At 41.7% G+C, this 18576-nt stretch overlaps 1 protein-coding gene across 2 annotated transcripts in view; it reads left to right on the plus strand.

Moving 5' to 3' along the window:
* Nucleotides 1–1043: 1043 nt before the first annotated feature.
* Klhl12 (kelch like family member 12) overlaps nucleotides 1044–18576 on the plus strand; it is a 31191-nt gene continuing 13658 nt past the window's right edge. Inside the window, exons 1-5 of one of the 2 annotated variants that reach the window (XM_055598160.1) lie at nucleotides 1044–1161; nucleotides 3777–3977; nucleotides 8137–8290; nucleotides 10874–11091; nucleotides 15819–15968. In XM_055598160.1, the coding sequence (XP_055454135.1) occupies nucleotides 3783–3977; nucleotides 8137–8290; nucleotides 10874–11091; nucleotides 15819–15968 (717 nt within the window). In that variant the 5' untranslated portion in view covers nucleotides 1044–1161; nucleotides 3777–3782. The other variant, XM_055598159.1, reaches the window with a different exon arrangement.

Genomic DNA, 18576 nt, shown 5'->3' on the forward strand with positions numbered 1-18576 from the left:
TTTTGTAATTTTAAATTTTATATGTATAAATGGCTTGCCTGCATGTATGTATGTGCACCATGTATTTGCCTGGTGCCCAAGGAGGCTAGAAGAGGGCATTGGTTTCTGTTCTAGCCATTTTAAGTTAGTTAGTCTGCTATAGAAGTTTGGGGTCCAGATTGGGGGAGGTACTCCTGCCATAAAAAAGTCTGATGACTATGGTACAAAAAAATTAATAAAAATATATCTACTTTAAATATATCCAGAGTGTCTTCAACAGATTTTCTATCAGTTCTATACTCCATCCACCATATTTAATCTTCTGGAACAGCTTGGGATCAGAAGATATGACATGAAGGAAACACTATGTAAAACTAAAAAGCTGCCCACTTGACTACCCTTTATTATCCTTAAGAACCAAACGCTGTACAAAGGAAAACTGGATAATCCAGTTGGTCATTCATATAAACTAAACCAAGAAAAACCTTTCCTTTCTCAGCCGCAAGGCAAACTCAGGATCAACGAGAAGCAAAATTCCTCTCAGCCTCAGCACCAATGATCGACACGGTGGTGGAGACGACTAGGGCGTCTTTGAGAAGGTCTTTTGCAATTCCCCTCAATGTGTCCACTTTCTGGTAGCTTAGTCAATCCACAAGCTTCTTCCCCTTGGCTTGGAGTGAAGGAAGTAATCTCCTCCCGGTGACTGGCCCTTTTAGGACCCAGAGGTCTGTGGTTATTTGGGGTGGGGAGGAAGGTCCTTCTCACCGCAAAGGGAAGCCTGACTGCTCACAACCGACCTGGAGAACTCTGAAGTCCCGTGAGTCTCCTGAGTGTGAGGAGAACGCAGCCCACTGCCTGTACAGCGCAGGGGCGACCCGCGTCCGAACCTCCCCGCCTCCCGCCCACTCCACTCCACCCACCGCCCAATTTTCTCTTTGCATTTTCTGAGCCCTCAGGTACAGAGGGGCCTCTCGGCTCAGCCTCTAACGTGACGTAACCCGGGAGAGGCCCGCCCCTCCCGCGGCATGACGCCATCACGTCGCGCGGTCGCCGAGCTTGGAGCCTGGAGTACCACGGAAACTGCTCCGCAGCGGCTGGTCCGGGCGGCGGCGGCGCTCCGGCTGCTCAGCCGCCTGCGAGCCCCGCGCCCAGCCCCTCCGCTCGGGCAGCCCCGGAGCCCAGGTGAGTGGGCGCGGCCGTGGCAGCCGGCCTTTTCATCCTGCCCTCAGCCTGGGGCGCGGCCTTCCCCCAGCCCTGGTGCACCTCCGGGTCGGGCGGAGACGAGGTGGGGCGCAGCAGGCATCCCCGGGAGGAGGTTTCACCTCGAAGGAAAGAATTCAGCTGAGAAACAGTTAAGTTCATCTAGCAGAGCAAAGCTACAGCACTACGAAGATTGGAGTGGGCTTTCTCCGATGGTAGGTGGGAGTAGCACGTTGGGGGTCTGTGTTTTAGGTTTTAAAGAAGTTACTTAAGAGTATTAATGAGGTGCATGGTACATTCATGCATGGAGGTAAGATGACCCCCTTTCCTACCCAAATTATAGTGGACCTTATGCCCCTTTGTAGGGCATTACCCCCGCCAGTAATCTTGAAAAAAAAAAAACAAAACAAAAAACAAAAAAAACAGGGTTTAGGGTGGGGATTGTCGAAACCGCAACACATTGAGGATGCAGACTCTTCTTTAATGCTCATGTTGACAATTGGTAAAGTACCCTGGTGCCTTGGTTTCTGATACAATGAAACATTCCAAATGCATCTTCACTGATTCTGAGCATGGGGAGACTAAGTGCGGATTGGTTGCTTTCCCTGCTTCCTGCACTTGTTAAGACCCTACCTAAACACGAAACTACCAAGATACAGACGCAGTTTTCCATCTTACCTACCTCCTTGCCTACCTAGGTCGTTCTAATAATACTTGATGGTGCTAAGCTTGGTGTTAGCAGGGGAGAATGCCCTTTTATCCCCTCCCCCCTTTATGTTAGCCTTCTAGAATTTGATGCTCCTCCCCTATTCAGAATAGAAATCCTCTATTCAGATATTAGCAGAAGTTCTAGAATGTGTGGTGTCTGAAAGGTGACTGTACTCAAGCTTTGTGCTGGGAGGAAGGTTGCTGCCCTGAGGTTACTGTCAGCTTTGATACAAATCTTAAAGTCCAGTCACAGGCTGAGTAAGACACCAGGACATTTTCATAATCTTAAGATACTTACTCGGAATTCAACAAGTCCCCAGAGTTTCTTGCCTCTCACAATTGAAGCTGTGTTGATCTAAGGAAAGCTTTTAAAACAAAAATCACTTACTTTAGTGAATCTTTTCCTTTTGTGTAAAAATAGATGTTACAGAGTTGTTGGAGGGAGTATTGAGAGTACTTTTGATGTAGCCACTAAATAAAAGATGAGAATTGAGAATGGCATTTTACCCTTCAGAAATTAGGATTGTGGATTTGGGAAGAATACTTTCTTTTCTTGGTTCATTTCAGAAAGTTTTGCATCCCAAATAAAAGACTGTATTCATAAACACCTCCACTGAATTCCCCAGAGTGTTCCAAGAAGGAAACTAGTATGACTGAAGTCTGTCCATTCAGGAAAGTATTCCTCACATTGCCTTTCAAATACATAATTATTCAACTGATGCATACAAGTGGATTTTGCAATTCTGGTCATTCTCTGATAACCATAGGGAATTGGTTCCAGGAATCTATAGATAGTAAACCCTGAGTTTGCTGGTCTTTGGTATGTTTTGGTTTGCTTTTTGAGGTAGAGTCTCCTTCTGGGGCCCGGTTGACTTGGAACTCGTTATGTAGCCCAGGGTGGCCTCCAGCTTGCAGCAATCTACCTCTATCTCCTGAGTGCTTGGATTGCAGGGGGTACACCACCACACCTGGCTCTGAAGTCACGTAGAGTGACATGCACAGTATTTACATACACTCCATGCATATCCCATGTACATCAAAACAGTTTTGGATTACTTGCCATATCTAAAACTAAAATTGTTGTACTGTATTTGTGCTGGCTAGTTTTGTGTCAGCATGGCACAAGCTGTCTAAGAGGAAGGAACCTTAATTGAGAAAATGCCTACAGGGCTGCAAGCTGTCAAGCTGGTAGGCCATATTTTAAGTTAGTGACTGATGGGGAAGAGCTCAGCTCACTGTGCCACCCCTGGCCTGGTGGGCCTGTGTTCTGTAAGAAAGTAGGCTGAGCTAGCTGAGTGGTAGGGCACACCCTTAATCCTGGTACTTGGGAGGCAGAGCCCAGTGGATCTCTGGGAGTTCAAGGGCAGTATGGTCTACAGATTGAGTTCTAGGACAGCGAGGCCTACAAAGAGAAACCCTGTCTCAAAAACAAAAACAAAAAGCAGGCAAACAGCAACAAAAGTAAATGAAATTGAGTAAACCCTGAGGAGCAAGCCAGTAAGCCAGCCCTCCGTGGCCTCTGCATCAGCTCCTGCCTCCTCAGTGGACTGTAACACAAGATAATGTAAATAAACCCTTTCCTCCCCAAGTTTCTTTTTGGTCTTTATGTTTTATCACACCAACAGTAACTCTGACTGAAATAGTATGTGTTCAAAATCAGTACTTTATTTTTTGGATATTTTGACTCTTGCTTGTTTGAATCCAAAGATGTACAACTTGTGGAATTTGGAGGAAGAAGTAACTTTCACTGGAGTAACTTTTACTGGATTGTGGTGGTGGTGCTGAGGAGTGCTCTGTGCTTGTGGACATTTTCGTTTAAGGAAGCCCTTTATGATCTTTTCCCCTTGTAAGCCGCACTGTTGAAAGGCTCCTTTTCTCTTTCTCCACAGTGTTTGATGGGCGGCATTATGGCCCCCAAGGACATAATGACAAATACTCACGCCAAGTCCATCCTCAACTCAATGAACTCCCTCCGGAAGAGCAACACTCTCTGCGATGTGACACTGAGGGTAGAGCAGAAAGACTTCCCTGCCCATCGGATTGTGCTGGCTGCCTGCAGTGATTATTTCTGTGCCATGTTCACGAGTGAGGTCAGTGCAAGTCATTGCTACATAAGTGAAATGGTAGGACTCTTATTTCAAGGAGCAAAGGATCATGTGTTGGTGACCCGGCTGTGACATTTCTCAGTCCATTGGTCACGATTGTTAATCTGATCTGTCTGGCCAGCTAGGTGAGTGTCCCTTTCTTTCTTCACTGTTCTTGTGTGTTTTCTGAAGGGGCTGCTTAGTCAAAGGAGACTATGTTTCTCCTTTGGTTTCTCCTGTTTCTCTTTGGTCAAGAGTATAGGAACTCTTCCCTGTTAGGACTTCCAAACAAACTCTCAATAAATAAACTATAGACTTGAAACCAGATATAGTGGCTCACACTTAGGATGCCAATAGCTGGAGGATCACCATAAATTTGAGGCTCATCTGGGCTACAGAATAACACCCATCTAAACACTCAGGAATGAAAACAAAAGTTTGGTAAGCCAGTGAATTTGTGTAATGTGTTAATTAAATAGGTAAGCTCTGAAGAAGACATGCTGGCTTTCTCCTTTAAATTACCAATAATTGTAGAAGATGAAAATTTATTTCACTGATGGAGATTTCAGGGTGATTTTCAATGAGAGGAAAAAGGGGATTTGCTTAATGGCTATGCAGTATTATTTTAGCTTGGCATGATTGCCCATGCCAGTAATGCCAGCTTCTGGGAGGTGGAAACAAGCGGATCAGGAGTTCAAGGGTGCCCTCATAGTGAGACCCTGTCTCATAAAAACAAAAACAAGGCAAGATAGAATTCAGTTGGTCGAATGCTTGCCCACCATACATAAAGCCGAAAGTTCATGACCATCCCTGCCTACATACAGTTTTAGGCCATTCTGGTCTATAGGAGACATTTTTTTCCAAAAACAAAATTAATTAATTAAAAAAAAGTAGAGCCAGCAAGATGATTCAGCAAGTAAAAATACTTTCCACCAAACCTGATGAACCTGATCCCAGTCCTTGGGACCTACATGGTACAAGGAGAGAACCAACTGTGATGTGTGTGCATGCGTGCATCTGTGTGTCTGTCTGTCTGTCTTTTTCCTTTTCTCAGACAGGGCTTCTCTGTGTAGTCCTGGCTGTCCTAGAACTCACTCTGTAGAGCAGGCCAGCTTTGATCCCAGAGCTCACCTGCTTCTGCCTCCCAAGTGCTGAGATTAAAGGTGTCTGCAACCACTTCCTGCCTTAAAGGTTTCTAAAAAGTAAAAGTAAAAATAGGTAAACAAGTCTTTATAAATATTTTAAGTTATGTGAACAATTATGTATTTAAACTTAGACATATATCTGAATTGTTTCATTATGCTGACGTTTTAGTTTTCTGTTTTTAAGATTTAAAAAAGTTATGGTGTATGTGTGTATGTGTGTGTGCCTGCATGAATTTTATGTATATCATGTTCACACAGTTGCGTTTGGAGTCCAGAGGGCATCAGATCGGGAGCTGGAGTTACAGTGGTTACAAGCCACCTGATGTGGGTGCCCCAGTGCTTTTAAGTCTCTCTAACCCTTTGGTTTGGGGTGTGCCTCTGGTTTTGAGACAGAATCTTAAGCCCAAGTTGGCCTGAAATACTCCCATCTTTCTGCCTCAGTACAGAGATTATTGGTGGTGCCTCCACGCCTGGTGCTCTGTGATAAGACTCTTTAAAAGGTGTCTCTAACCACCAGTATTTTCCTCAGTCAGTACCCATCAACTGTAACTCCAGTTCTAGGGGATCCGACACACTAACATAGACACACATGCAAACAAAACACCAATGCACATAAAATAAAAATTAAAAAAATAAAAGTATACATTACTATAATGAAGAAGTAGTTTTTAGAACCAGATGAGAGGGGAAGTTTCATAATAATAACAACTATATTTATAGGCCCAGTTAAAGTGCTGTGTTTGTCATTTACCCTAGTGGTACATTTTACAAATGAAGGGTCTCAATAATTGCCTTGTCCAAGGTCCCATAGCTTGAGAACGTGCATAGAGGCAGGCTCTGCCTCCACAGATTGTGACTATAAAATCTAATTCTCAATTCCTGTGCTCAGTCATAAGGCTGGTAGGGGTCATTCTGGCTAATCCAGGCTAATTTAAAAACCGTCTTGAGTAATAAAACAGCACAGATCTTTATCCTGTACTGGTCTCCATGATGTCTGCCCCCAAAGCATTGGTGTTTAGCTGGGTAAGGAGTGTTAACCAAAAGTGCTGAGCAAGAAATGAGCTAAGGCTGCCAGCTGCTTATTATATATTATATGTCCTTTCTCTTCTTCGAGAAAGTCTGCCTGCGCTGGTTTTTCAACATTGAGAACTTTCTGGAGTTTTGGAAAAAGAACTCATTTCTTCTCTTACATGATTCTTCTTTTTTGTTCTGTTTCTGTTTGTTTGTTTGTTTGTTTTGGTCAGTTGGTTGGTTGGTTTGATTTTTCAAGACAGGGTTTTTCTGTGTAGCCTTGGCTATCCTGGACTCACTTTGTAGACCAGGCTGGCCTCAAACTCACAGAGATCCGCCTGCTTCTGCCTGCCAGGGTGCTGGGATTACAGGTATGCGTCACCATGCTGGGTGCCTGGCAATATTTCTTTCATTCATTCATTCACTCATTCATTCATTCATTCATTCATTCATTCATTCATTCATTCATTCATTCATTTTAATGGGTTTCTCTGTGTAGTGCTGGCCATCCCAGAACTCCCTTTGTAGACTCTGCTGGCTCTCTGTAGACTCACAGAGATCCACCTGCCTCTGCCTCTAGAGTGCTGGAATTAAGGTGTGTGCTACCAACTAGGGTTTGATTTTTTAAAAGAATGCTTTTTTGTTCCTCTCTGGACTGATAGAGAAATCAACTATGGTAAAGCTATTTAGTTAATAATGGAAGTACGTAAGAGTGTTGTAAATAGGAGTTTGTGTGTGGGAACACAGGCGGGTATGAGTGTGCTCACCCAGAGGTTGACACTGATGTCTTCCACTTCTCCACCTTACTTTTTGAGACAGGGTTTCTCTCTCTCTCTCTCTCTCTCTCTCTGAACCCTAAGTTAGCTGTTTGGTTGGTATGTGAGTCATGGGATCTGTCTGTCTCTGTCCTGAGGCTCTGAGGTTTTGCTTTTGCATTTGATTTGGTCTTGTTTTTATAAAGGATGTCACAGCATCGCTGAGAGCAGTTCTCACTGCAGTCCTCCTGACCCACCTGAGCTCAGACAGTGTTAAAAGAGGAGCCTCTTAAAATCATCTGCAGGGTCTTTTCCATCCGGAGGTAGTCTGGGACAGATGAGAGGAACATGGTAATCTTGGAGAAGGCTGTAACTATACATTCTAGAATCCTATTACATGAAATTTCATTGACTCTTTCTATTTTAGCCATACTTGGGGTCAAATACCTGCAATCCCAGCCCTTAGCAGTCTGGGGCAAGTGAGTGGCTATAAGTTCAGGGACAGCTTGAGGTACAAACTGAAAACCAAGTGAGCTCCCACTACATAGTGTATGGGTGGTGTGTAGGAGAGGAGCGGAAAGAGATAAAGTTGTATCATAAAAGACGCTAGTTGTATGTTCATGAAACTTTTGTATTCTGTTCTCTAAAACATCTGTGTTGGTTTTAATATGGAATCAGCCTAATTATTCTCTAGAACATTGGATATGCCACTGTTCACTCCTGGGATACAGCGTACTGTGCAGATTTGTATTTGAAGATTTACAAATACATGTCATACTTGCTATACAAATCAAATAAAGCCAGGCCCTGGTGCACCCCTTTAATCCCAGCATTCAGGGAGGCAGAGGCAGGTGGATCTCTGTGAGTTTGAGACTAGCCTGGTCTACAAAGTGAGTCCAGGACAGCCAAGGCAACACAGAGAAACCCTGTCTCAAAAAAACAAAATATATAATTTTTAAATTTTTATAAAATTATTTTATATTTATGAGTGTTTTGCCTGCATGTATGACTGAGTGTCATGTGTGTGCTTGGTGGAGGTCAGAAAATGGCATTGACCCCCTAGAACTGGTGGTGTTATGCATGGTTGTGAGTTGCCATGTGGTACTCTTTAACTACTGAGTCATCTCTCCAGCCCCAGATTGTATATTTAAAGATATATATTTAATTGGTGCCAGCATTCCTTTAAGCTCTTAGACTTGGGTTCTGTCTTGTGAAATTACAAGTTCCATTCTTTCCTACCTCATGAATTTTCAGCTTTCAGAGAAGGGGAAGCCATATGTTGACATTCAAGGTTTAACTGCTTCTACCATGGAAATCCTGTTGGACTTCGTATACACAGAAACAGTACATGTGACGGTGGAGAATGTTCAAGAACTGCTCCCTGCAGCCTGTCTACTTCAACTGAAAGGTACAGGCAATAAAAGGTGTCTTTGTTTGTGACACATTAGCCTGAGAAGTGTTTTCACTGATGTAAAATTAAGAGGCTTTTAGAGTCCAGTCTAGAAGCATGTGAATCTTTGTGCATAAAAGATCACATGTGTTTAAGAGCAATGCAAAAAATTCTTTAAATAAGAGTATTTGGCTCTTGTAAAAGAAAACATTTAAACTTTGTCTGTTTTTTTAAAATATGGAAGAGCCAGATGTGGTGGCTAACACCAATAATCCCAGCACTTATGAAGCTAAGACAGGAGGATTGGGAGTTTTAAGTCAGTGTAGTCTACAGAATAGGACAATGTCTCAAAACCAAACCAAGAGATGGCTCAGTGGTTAAGAGCATGGACTGTTCTTCAGTAGGACCTATGTTTGTGTCCCAGCACCCACTTGATGGGTCACAACTATTTGTAACTCCATTTCCAGGGAACCTGATGCCCTCTTCTGGGCACCAGACATGAAAATGGTACACAGATACACATGCAGGCAAAGCACCCATACACATAAGATGATTAAGCCAAACCAAGTGAAGAAGAATATAAAATACATATATTTCCTTAATATATATATACACAGTATTCATAGTATTCTTTACCTATAGAGATACTGTTTATTCACCTTGTGATTAGACAGCTATATGCATGGAAAGGTGAAGAGGACTTTTTGTTATAAACCATTTCCTATCTTAAAGTCTTTGTGTCATGTAAAATATTTTTAAAATTTAATTAGGATTATTTTTTATCATTTATTGTTTTATGTGTATAAGTGTTACTGTCAAATGTATGACCTCTGTTGGCCACAGAGGTCAGAAGAGGGTGTCAGATCCCCTGGAACTGGAGTTCTAGGCAGTTTTGGCCTGCGTTCTAGGTGCTGGGAACTGAACCTAGATCTTAAAGACTTAACAGTGCTTTTAATTATTGATCCATCTCTCCAGTTCCCTACTTTGTTTTTTTTGTTTTGATTTTTGAGACAGGGTCTCACTGTGTAACTATGGCTGCCTGGGAACTTGCTGCCCAGGCTGGCCTTGAACTCAAGGATAGACACCTGCTTCTGGCTCCCAAGTGCTGGAAGGCATGCACCACCATGCCTGCCTTAAAATATCTACTGAAAGTAAAAATTATCCTAGGCAGTGGCCTTTAATACTAGCACTCAGGAGGCAGAGGCAGGCAGATCTCTGTAAATTGGAGGCCAGCCTGGTCTACAGAGCTAGTTCCAGGACAGCCAAAGCTGCACAAAGAAACCCTGTCTCAGAAAAACAAAACAAACAAAATAATAAAATAAAACAAAATTTGCCTAGCACTTGCGAAGAAGAAACAACATGGGCTACATAGGTAAGCTATATCTCAAAAAAATTAAATTTAAATGGATGTATAACAATGAAAATATGTTTTCACTTCATTAGAAATAGTCCCCCTTCCAGTTTCTAGTCTGTTTTTTGTGTACTTTTTCTTTGTTTTGGTCTTTACTGTGTAGACAAGACTGGTCCTGAACTGTATCCCAGTTGGTCTTAATTCTGTCTTCTTGCCTCAGCCTCTTGAGTACTAGGATTACAGTTGTCTGCTGATACTAGCCAGTAGACATCTATACTAACTAGGAGCAGACACCTAGGCAGATATTGGCCGATCTGTCTCTTTTAGCCTCCAGTTATGTACATGTACATAACTGAAACATTCTTACTATTTGTTAGTTTTGTTTTGTTTTGTTTTAGAGAAGATCTCATTGTGTAGTCCAAGTTTGAGTTTATCATTATTTGTAGCCTCCTGAGTGCTGGGATTTCAGGGACAAACCAAACAACTGAGTTCATGCATTGGGCTTTTCTTTTTCCGGTGCCACGGATTGAACTCCGGGCCTTATGCTGCTGATAGGCTAGACTAACAGTGCTACATTTCTGATAAGCTACATATCAAGCTTCTATTCTGAATTTCCCAGTTAGAGAATTACGGGATTGTTTTCCTTCAGTGGAGTTTTAAAGTAAGTTTGTTCTATGGACTGGAGAGATGGCTCAGTGATTAGGAGCACTTGTCTTGCAGACAACCTGGATCCAATTCTCAGCACTTACATCGTGACTCACAATTGCCTTTAACTCCAGCTCTAAGAAATCTAACAAGTATGATCTCCATGCTATGGTGCATTTATATATATATGCAGACCTAATATTTATACACAAAATAAAAAAAATAAGTAAATCTTAACAAAACAGTCTATATAGAGTAGAAAATAAGAACATAGTAAATTAGTTACTGTTTTTAGATTGGTTCCAGTAGCTAAGAGTTTGTAGCTTCTGATGGTCCAAGTATCCCCGAAATTAGTTCAGACTTGCTATCCTCATTTTAAAGATGAGGCAGAAGCAAGTATAAAGGGCTTTGAAAGGTGACCTAGTACTTAAGATAGAGATAATATTTATATGCCTGGACCATAAATTTTCTAATTTGTGTGTTAAGGTGTGAAGCCAGGATTCCTCTGATAACATGTAGAGAAGACATTAAGAGCCAAGGATGCAAAGCCACCTCACACTTGGCCAAGTATCCTAAAGTCTGCTCACTGCTTGTGTTTGTCCTAGGTGTGAAACAAGCCTGCTGTGAGTTCTTAGAAAGTCAGTTGGACCCTTCTAATTGCCTGGGTATTAGGGATTTTGCTGAAACTCACAATTGCGTTGACCTGATGCAAGCAGCTGAGGTCTTTAGCCAGAAGCATTTTCCTGAAGTGGTACAGCATGAAGAGTTCATTCTTCTGAGTCAAGGAGAGGTGGAGAAGCTGATCAAGTGCGATGAGATCCAGGTACAGACTTGCCTTGGAGTTATCGTTGCTTTAGAACTGAGCCATGCCAAAAATTATAGAGCAGGATGGAGCGACTGTGTCCATTTTATGGCTTCATAGTCAAATACCCATATTGTTACCAAAAGTTTTAACTTATTTGCATATTTTTGGAGAAAAAAAAATCTCTCCCTTCATCAAATATTTGCATTCCTCTGGTAAGCAATTAAATAAGCAGAAACTGGAAATAAGGTAAATTTCTATGCAATACTATTACCCACTAGCTGTGTAGTAGTATTTGTTGCATATAGGTTTATAGTTAGGTAGAAATGGGAGTGAGAAATTCAACAGAGGTCTAATAGATGTCTTTGAAGCCTGCAGCTCTAATCTCCAGTGGACTAGTTCTTTAGTTAGTTGAAAGATAGTCAAAGAAAGCCAAGTCTTGGTTCATATATTACTGTTACTTTATTTCTCCACTCTTCCTCAGTTAGATAAGGTGTGCTATTAGAAAGTATCAGAATTGGTTTAATACTTTTACATGGTGTAGGAGTTTCGTACTTAAAGGAATTCTATGTCCAAGCCAGGCATGATGATGAACACCTGTAATCCCAGTACTCTAGAGGCTGAGGTAGGATCATGAGTTTGCCTAGGCAAGATAGTAGAGGCGTGGGGGAAGTACCATAGCAGAAAAGAAATTCTGTGATATGTTTCGTGTGAAACAAATGATCTCTGTTCTACTGGGTAGAAAACAGATATTTACCTTACAAAATAAAAGGTGATAAGTATACTTGTATTGAATTTGAGTTAACTTTTGCTATATACCTTTCTTTTACAACTGTTGTAAGGCAAACTGATGAGAATAGTTATTAAATTGTTTGCACCTAGAGAGAAATTATTCCCCAATTTGACTTTTATACCAGTCTGGAGAGGCACTGTCAGATGTGCTGCTGAGTCAAGAATTTGCTGGTCTTGTTCTTAGCCTCACAGTGCAGGCTAGCCTTGAATTTAGAAAAATGCCTGCCTCTGTCTCCCAGGATCTGTGCCAACATCCCATCATGTCTCTTCTTGACTTGTCTATGTATTAGAAAATACAGTAATGTTACTAAGAACTACTGTTTGTAATAAAATAGTATTCAGCATTTACTATTGGTTATTTTGTCAAACGCTTATTGTGAAAAATCCCTATCCCTGGTGTCTCCATTTTTTTCTCCCTTTTCCTACCTCATCTTTTTATTCTTTTGTGTTTCTGTGTTAGAGTTTGTAATTGGTAGGTCTTGAGCATGGTAGGCAAGTACTCTACCACTGACCCTCCCTGGATCCAGCTCTAGAGCTTCTGTCATTACGACATCATTCCTATGCTTCCACCTAATTTGATCCTTACATCTGTCTGCAGTTATCAGAAGCTGTGGCTCAGAGGTAAACCACCACACCATCATAGTTAGTAAGTGATAGGATCCAGGATTCATACCCAGGCAATCAGCTAGCTGTGGTGCCACATCTATCACTCCAGGATTAGAGAGGCAGAGCTGTCAGGTTCAACACCATCTTGGACTACCAAAAACCCTGACTCAACCAACAAAAGAAGAAAAATTAAAGGAAAAATTAAAAGCGGGTATAAAAGCTTGTGGCTGTATTTCCAACACTTAGAGTGGAGGCAGGAGATCAGTTTAAAACCTTCTGCTATGTACCGAGGACCAGGCGAGCCTGAGCTACATGAGACCCTTTTTTCAAACAGCAGCAGCAACAAAAATATAAATAGATAGATAGATAGATAGATAGATAGATAGATAGATAGATAAATAGATAGATAGATAGATAAAATCAGGCCCTGTCTTCCCAAGGCCTTTGCCTCAACCGCTTAAGCTATGAGCTCACTACCAGGTGGCCATTTTGCTTCTAATGATTACTCATTAGGAAATTAGCACAAAACCATTCATTTTGAACCTGTTGTAGATCTGGATGAAATAAGATGGAACAGAGAGAACAAATAGCTAGCCATATTCAGAGGCCAAGATGAAAAACAACTTGAACATTCTTTTCTGTAGTTTTTTATCCTCATATATCAAGACTGGCCTTTTTTTTTTTTTTTTTTTCTGGAATGACAACAAAAGATTTTTTTTTTTTCTGTTCTGTAAACCAGCCCAAAACTGGAACCGGATGTCTTGACTTCCAGTTGTTAAATGACATTTTCTCTTATTAAATAAAACAATAGGAGCCAGACGAGGTGGTACTAGTCTGCAATTCCATATTTGACAGTGGAAAGGTGGTATCAGAATCAAGGGTTCAAGGTTGTTTTTGGTTCAAGGCCAGTCTGAGTTCTTGGAAACACCATCTCAAAAAACAACATTCACAAAACGAACAGTACTTAAACAGTGGGAAGCAGTATATCACATAATTAAAGCAGCGCGTGTGATTAAAACCCATTAAGGATGGGCTTTACAGTAAGGCTTAGATATAACATTTGTGATGTGTTCCTAATGGCTAATCTTTGTTTTCCTCTTCTATAAAATATAGATAATATTAGTTCATAGTACAGAGGACTGTCACAGGCATTAAATGGCAATGCCTTGTCTGACACATAAAAAAAAAACTCTGTGAAGAATATTTTCCCCATAATGAGTCAGTAACCTCTCTGCACATTTGGCTCATTTTTAAACAAAAGAAAATAACCTGTTTTATTAATTAGTTAGTTAGTTTATTTATTTAGGGTATTTTTGTGTTTGGTTTGGTTTAGTTTGGTTTGGTACGGTTTTCTTCAAGGCAGGGTTTCTCTGTGTAGCCTTGACTGCCCTGGACTCACTTTGTAGACCAGTCCGGCCTCAAACTCACAGAGATCTGCCTGCTTCTGCCTCCCTGAGTGCTGGGATTACAGGCGTGCACCGCCACCCCTGGCTAGAAAAACGTTCTTAATAATGAATATCCTACACCCTCCCCAGCATCTTTCAGTAAGAAGGGTAGTCCTGACCTTCCCATACGTCTCCAGACCTGCCACAGCTGGAGTGTAGCCTGTTGTTCCAGAGAACACTTGAACTCATGTTCCAGCTCTCAGCCCTTCTAAGTGTGCCACCTGTGATCACCACGGCAGCCTAAAACCCTGTTTATTATTGACCTGCCTGAAATCTTCAAAGGATAGACAGTTCCTCTTACTAATGCCTTCGGCAATCTGGTACCAACCTCCAAATCTGTCAGTACTCTTCTTTCTCTCTCCCAGATTAGTGAGCTAAAATGTCCGCAAGTGCCAGTTCTCTTTGCCTAGGTCAATGTTCCCTATAGAAAATTTCTTCAAGGCAGAGTAAATCCCTTTGTCTAGTCTGGTGGCCACTAGACTTGTTGCCGTGGAGCTTTGGGACATAGCTAATGCAGCTCAGAGGCTGAGTTCTATTTATTTTGATTAAATGCCACCCCAGTGACAGTGCAGTGTTTTAGAGCTTCTGTTTTGAGGTTCTGGTGCATTCTTTTATTTCTGTCTTAGGTGCTCTTGGGGATTTTGAGATAAGATCTTATTCTGTATCCCTGGCTGGTCCTGAACTCGCTATGTAGGCAGTCCTGCCTCATCCTTTCCAGTGCTGGAATTAACAGTGCATGCTGCCACTTCTGTCCCTTTGATTCTCTCTAGCTATTTGCTGCTTGTCCATCACATTTCAGCTTGCTACCTCAGGGAGACTTTTCCTGATTTACCAGTCTAAGTGAAAAAATTTTCAGTTACTTTTGTCTCAAAGGTCTGCTACTTTCCTGTACATTTGTATCACAGCAAAAGTACACTAAGTAATAATTGGTAGTATTCGCTTATAATCCCAGCACTTGGAAGGCTAAGACAGGGATAGAATGAAGGCCACGTCTCGCCTGCAGGAATGCACTTGATTTGTTCACTGTTATGTGATCAGCTCCAGTGAAGTCAATATTTGGCACTTAGTAGAAGTTCAGTAAATTTATCAACTGCGAGAAGATGTCAAAACATTTCTGCTTTCCAAAGTACCACAGTTCTTAGGGAAAAGTGTAGAAGGTGGTGTAATTTGTTTGCTTTCATCTAGTCACAGTCAGTGTTTTGAAAGAAGCCCAGATACATATGCTCAGAGACTGTTGTGAGAACGTAGGGCCTACACATAGGTGTCTGTGTAAAGTCCTAAGTGTTACTGTGCCTGTTACTCTTCTGGTGGCATAGTACAGAACTGAGAGGATGTGTCCTATATTACTGTCCTGTATAATCCAAGTTCCCCAAACATCTGAATATGGTCAGATGGTCACAAATAGCACAAAATCTAATATATTAAATGCTGACTGACCATGCTTTGAAAGCTGTAGCATTATTTATGATGATAAACTGAAGTTCCTGCTTTAGAGGCAACTATAAATAAAAATTATATCAATTTTAATTAGGATAACAGATTTCTTCTCCCTGTTAACTAAAGTTGCAGAACTAACCAGATAAAAATTCAAGAACAGATACAATTCTGAAAGGAAAGCCAAATTCTGAAAGGAAGACCAAATTCTGAAGGAAAGGCCAACATGTAACCCATGGTTTATTAAATACCGTCGATCTTAGTTCTTTTTAAATTGCATATAATTCTAATTCTCTTCTGTATCTGAAAAGATTGTTTTCCCAGAACCTCCACATTTTGGGAAGATGGGAAATAACAGTAATAGAGGACAGGAAGCAGAAAGGAGAGAGTAAGCATGGTTGTTTTTTAGTTTGTGGGAAACTTTCTAACTGGGAAAGCAAAAATCCATGATGTGTAATTATACATATACAGGTAGATTCTGAAGAGCCAGTCTTTGAGGCTGTCATCAACTGGGTGAAGCATGCCAAGAAGGAGCGGGAAGAATCCTTGCCTGACCTCTTACAGTATGTCCGGATGCCCCTGCTGACCCCCAGGTACATTACAGATGTGATAGATGCTGAGGTAAGTCATCTAAGGCACTGGGCATCCAAAAAGTCCCCTACTCCATGGCCTAGTTTATTATTCAAAACCAGTAGTTTTAATGTAGGCAGAGTCACCTGGTTCCCTTCAACAGAAGTAGTGGAGAGGCAGAGCTGGGAACTTACTCGGCAAGTCAGACCTCTGTCACATATGAAAATCCATAATTTAATTTTGTACTGTGTTTTTTTTTGTTTTTGTTTTATGTGCTAGTGAATGCTTTATAATAAACTGTGTTCCTGCCTCTGTTAAACATAAATTGTTATAAATTGCTCTGCTAAAAAGAGACAAATGTTGCTTTGCGTAGCAAACATTCATGTTTTTACTCCTAGTCCATCTGATTTACTTAGTTTAATGCAGTTGAGCTTCCTGTTGTTTATAAAAAGTATTCTCTAATTTTAGTTCTTTGTGATGATGTGTCATAATTCTGTGTGTGTGTGTGTGTGTGTGAGAGAGAGAGAGAGATCTGGACTGCTGTCCTAGTTGGCTTTCTGTTGCTATAATAAACACCATGACTACAAAAGCAACATGGGGAGGCAGGGTTTATTGGCTTGCATGTTACAGTCCATCATCCAGGGAGCCACAGGGAGGAAGGAATTCAAAGCAGGAGCCTGGAGGCAGGAGCTGAAGCAGAGACCACGAAGGAATACTGCTTACTGCCTGCTTCTGTTGGCCTACTCAGCGACAACCCAGTACCATCACCTGTTTAGGAGGGGTGCCTCCCATATCAGTCACTTATCAGAAATTCTCACCCGCCCCCCGTACACACATATCCAATGCAATGGATGCAGTTCCTCAGTTGAGGTTCCCTCTTGCCAGGTGACTATAGCTTTTGTCAAACTGACACAACTGTACTTTGGCAAGCACTGGTTTACATAGGTGAAACCCAGTTACTGGGTTACTTCTTGCCCAGGGCCTGATCATTTTGAAAGTTAACCACAAAAATCATTTCTTAGTTGTTCACTTTACAAAATTCACTTGGCCAGTTGTGGTGAAGGCCTGTGATCTCGGGAGTTCAAGGCCAGCATGTCTCAAACACATAAAAAATAGGGAGCCCCCCTCCAAAAAAATTCAGGCTAGTTAATGTCATACCTCAAATTCATTTTTCCCTTCTTTCTTAAAACCTCTATTTGTTAGTTCTCTCACTGCTGTGACAAAACACCTGACAAAAGCCACTCAGGGAAGCGAGGGTTTGTATTGGCACAGTTTAAAGTTACCGTTCATCCTGAGGAAGGCCTGCAGAGAAGACATGAGGCCCTGCTCCACAGTGTGTCCACAGTCACGGAGCAGAGAAGGGAATGCTGGTGCTCAGCTGATCTTTCTTCTCTGTTAGATAGGTCTCAGCTCTCCAGTTAAAGATTTCTGCAGACCCTCCTGGACACACCCGCTGGTGTGTTTCCTAAATCAGTCAGGTTGATAGTGAAGGGCAACCTTCACAACCCTGTGTCCATCTTTACAGTGTAGTTTGGTACATAGATTCTGGAGTCAGAATCAGCAGGCTGAAATCCTAAATGAAACATTGCTCTGTGGCCCTTAGGGAGATGACCTCAGATTTTTTTCTTAGTGAAAAGGAACTTATATTACCTACCTCATATATTGTTGCCAGTATTTATATTCAAAATCTTTTAGAGTCATGTCTTGTAGAACAGTATTCACTTCTAGTATTTTTTTTTCTTTTTTAATAATTTATTTTATGTGCATTGTGTGAGGGTGACAGATCCCTTGAAATTGGCATTACAGACAGTTGTGAGCTGCCCTGTGGGTGCTGGGAATTGAACCCGGGTCCTTTGGAAGAGCAGACAGTGCTCTTAACTGCTGAGCCATCTCTGCAGCCCCGATATTATATTTTTCAATGTGTACTGAAAACTTCTTGGAGTAAGTTAATAAACTAAAGTGTATGAGTTGGTGATCCCAACAGAAACAGATGGTGTACTCCAAATGGTACGGTTCTAAGGGAGACCTACTTATATAAAGGAACTGTTTACAAAGGTGTAAATTTGGAGAAGCAGTAAAGACAGTGGAGACTATAGATCTAGAACAGCCAAGCTCTAGATCAACAGCCTCAGTCAGAATAGCCTGGGTTGAAAAGGCTATTTTGTTATCAGAATGTGAAGGGAAAGAGCTGGTAGAACTACCGAGAGAGGAGCCTGACCTTCTGGGTAAGAGCCAGTGTGGAAACCTTCCTGGCATAGTTTGTGTGGGCAATTTTTCTGAACTAGAGAGCAAAGTAAGGGAGGATACAGAGAACTGTGGAGGCAGATACTAATACAGAGACCCATTTTTTATGTGGGGGTATGTGTACGCATGCACATGTAGCCAGAGGTCAATCTTGGGTGCTGTTCCTTGGGTCATCTACCTTGGTTTTTGAGATACGGTTTCTTATTGGTTGGCTCAGAGTTTCTGATTGGGCTGGCAATAAGTGCAGGGATCTGCCTGTCTCTCCGATAATATGGGCATTACAAGTGTAGGTTACCATGTCTGGCTTGCTTTATTTTGTTTCTTGAGACAGGGTTTCTCTGTATAGCCTTGGCTGTCTGAACTCACTCTGTAGACCAGACTGGCCTCAAACTCACAGAGATCCTCCTGCCTCTGC

The sequence above is a fragment of the Psammomys obesus genome, unplaced genomic scaffold (assembly GCF_907164565.1).
Source record: "Psammomys obesus unplaced genomic scaffold, mPsaObe1.curated_primary_1811, whole genome shotgun sequence".
NCBI lineage: Eukaryota > Metazoa > Chordata > Mammalia > Rodentia > Muridae > Psammomys > Psammomys obesus.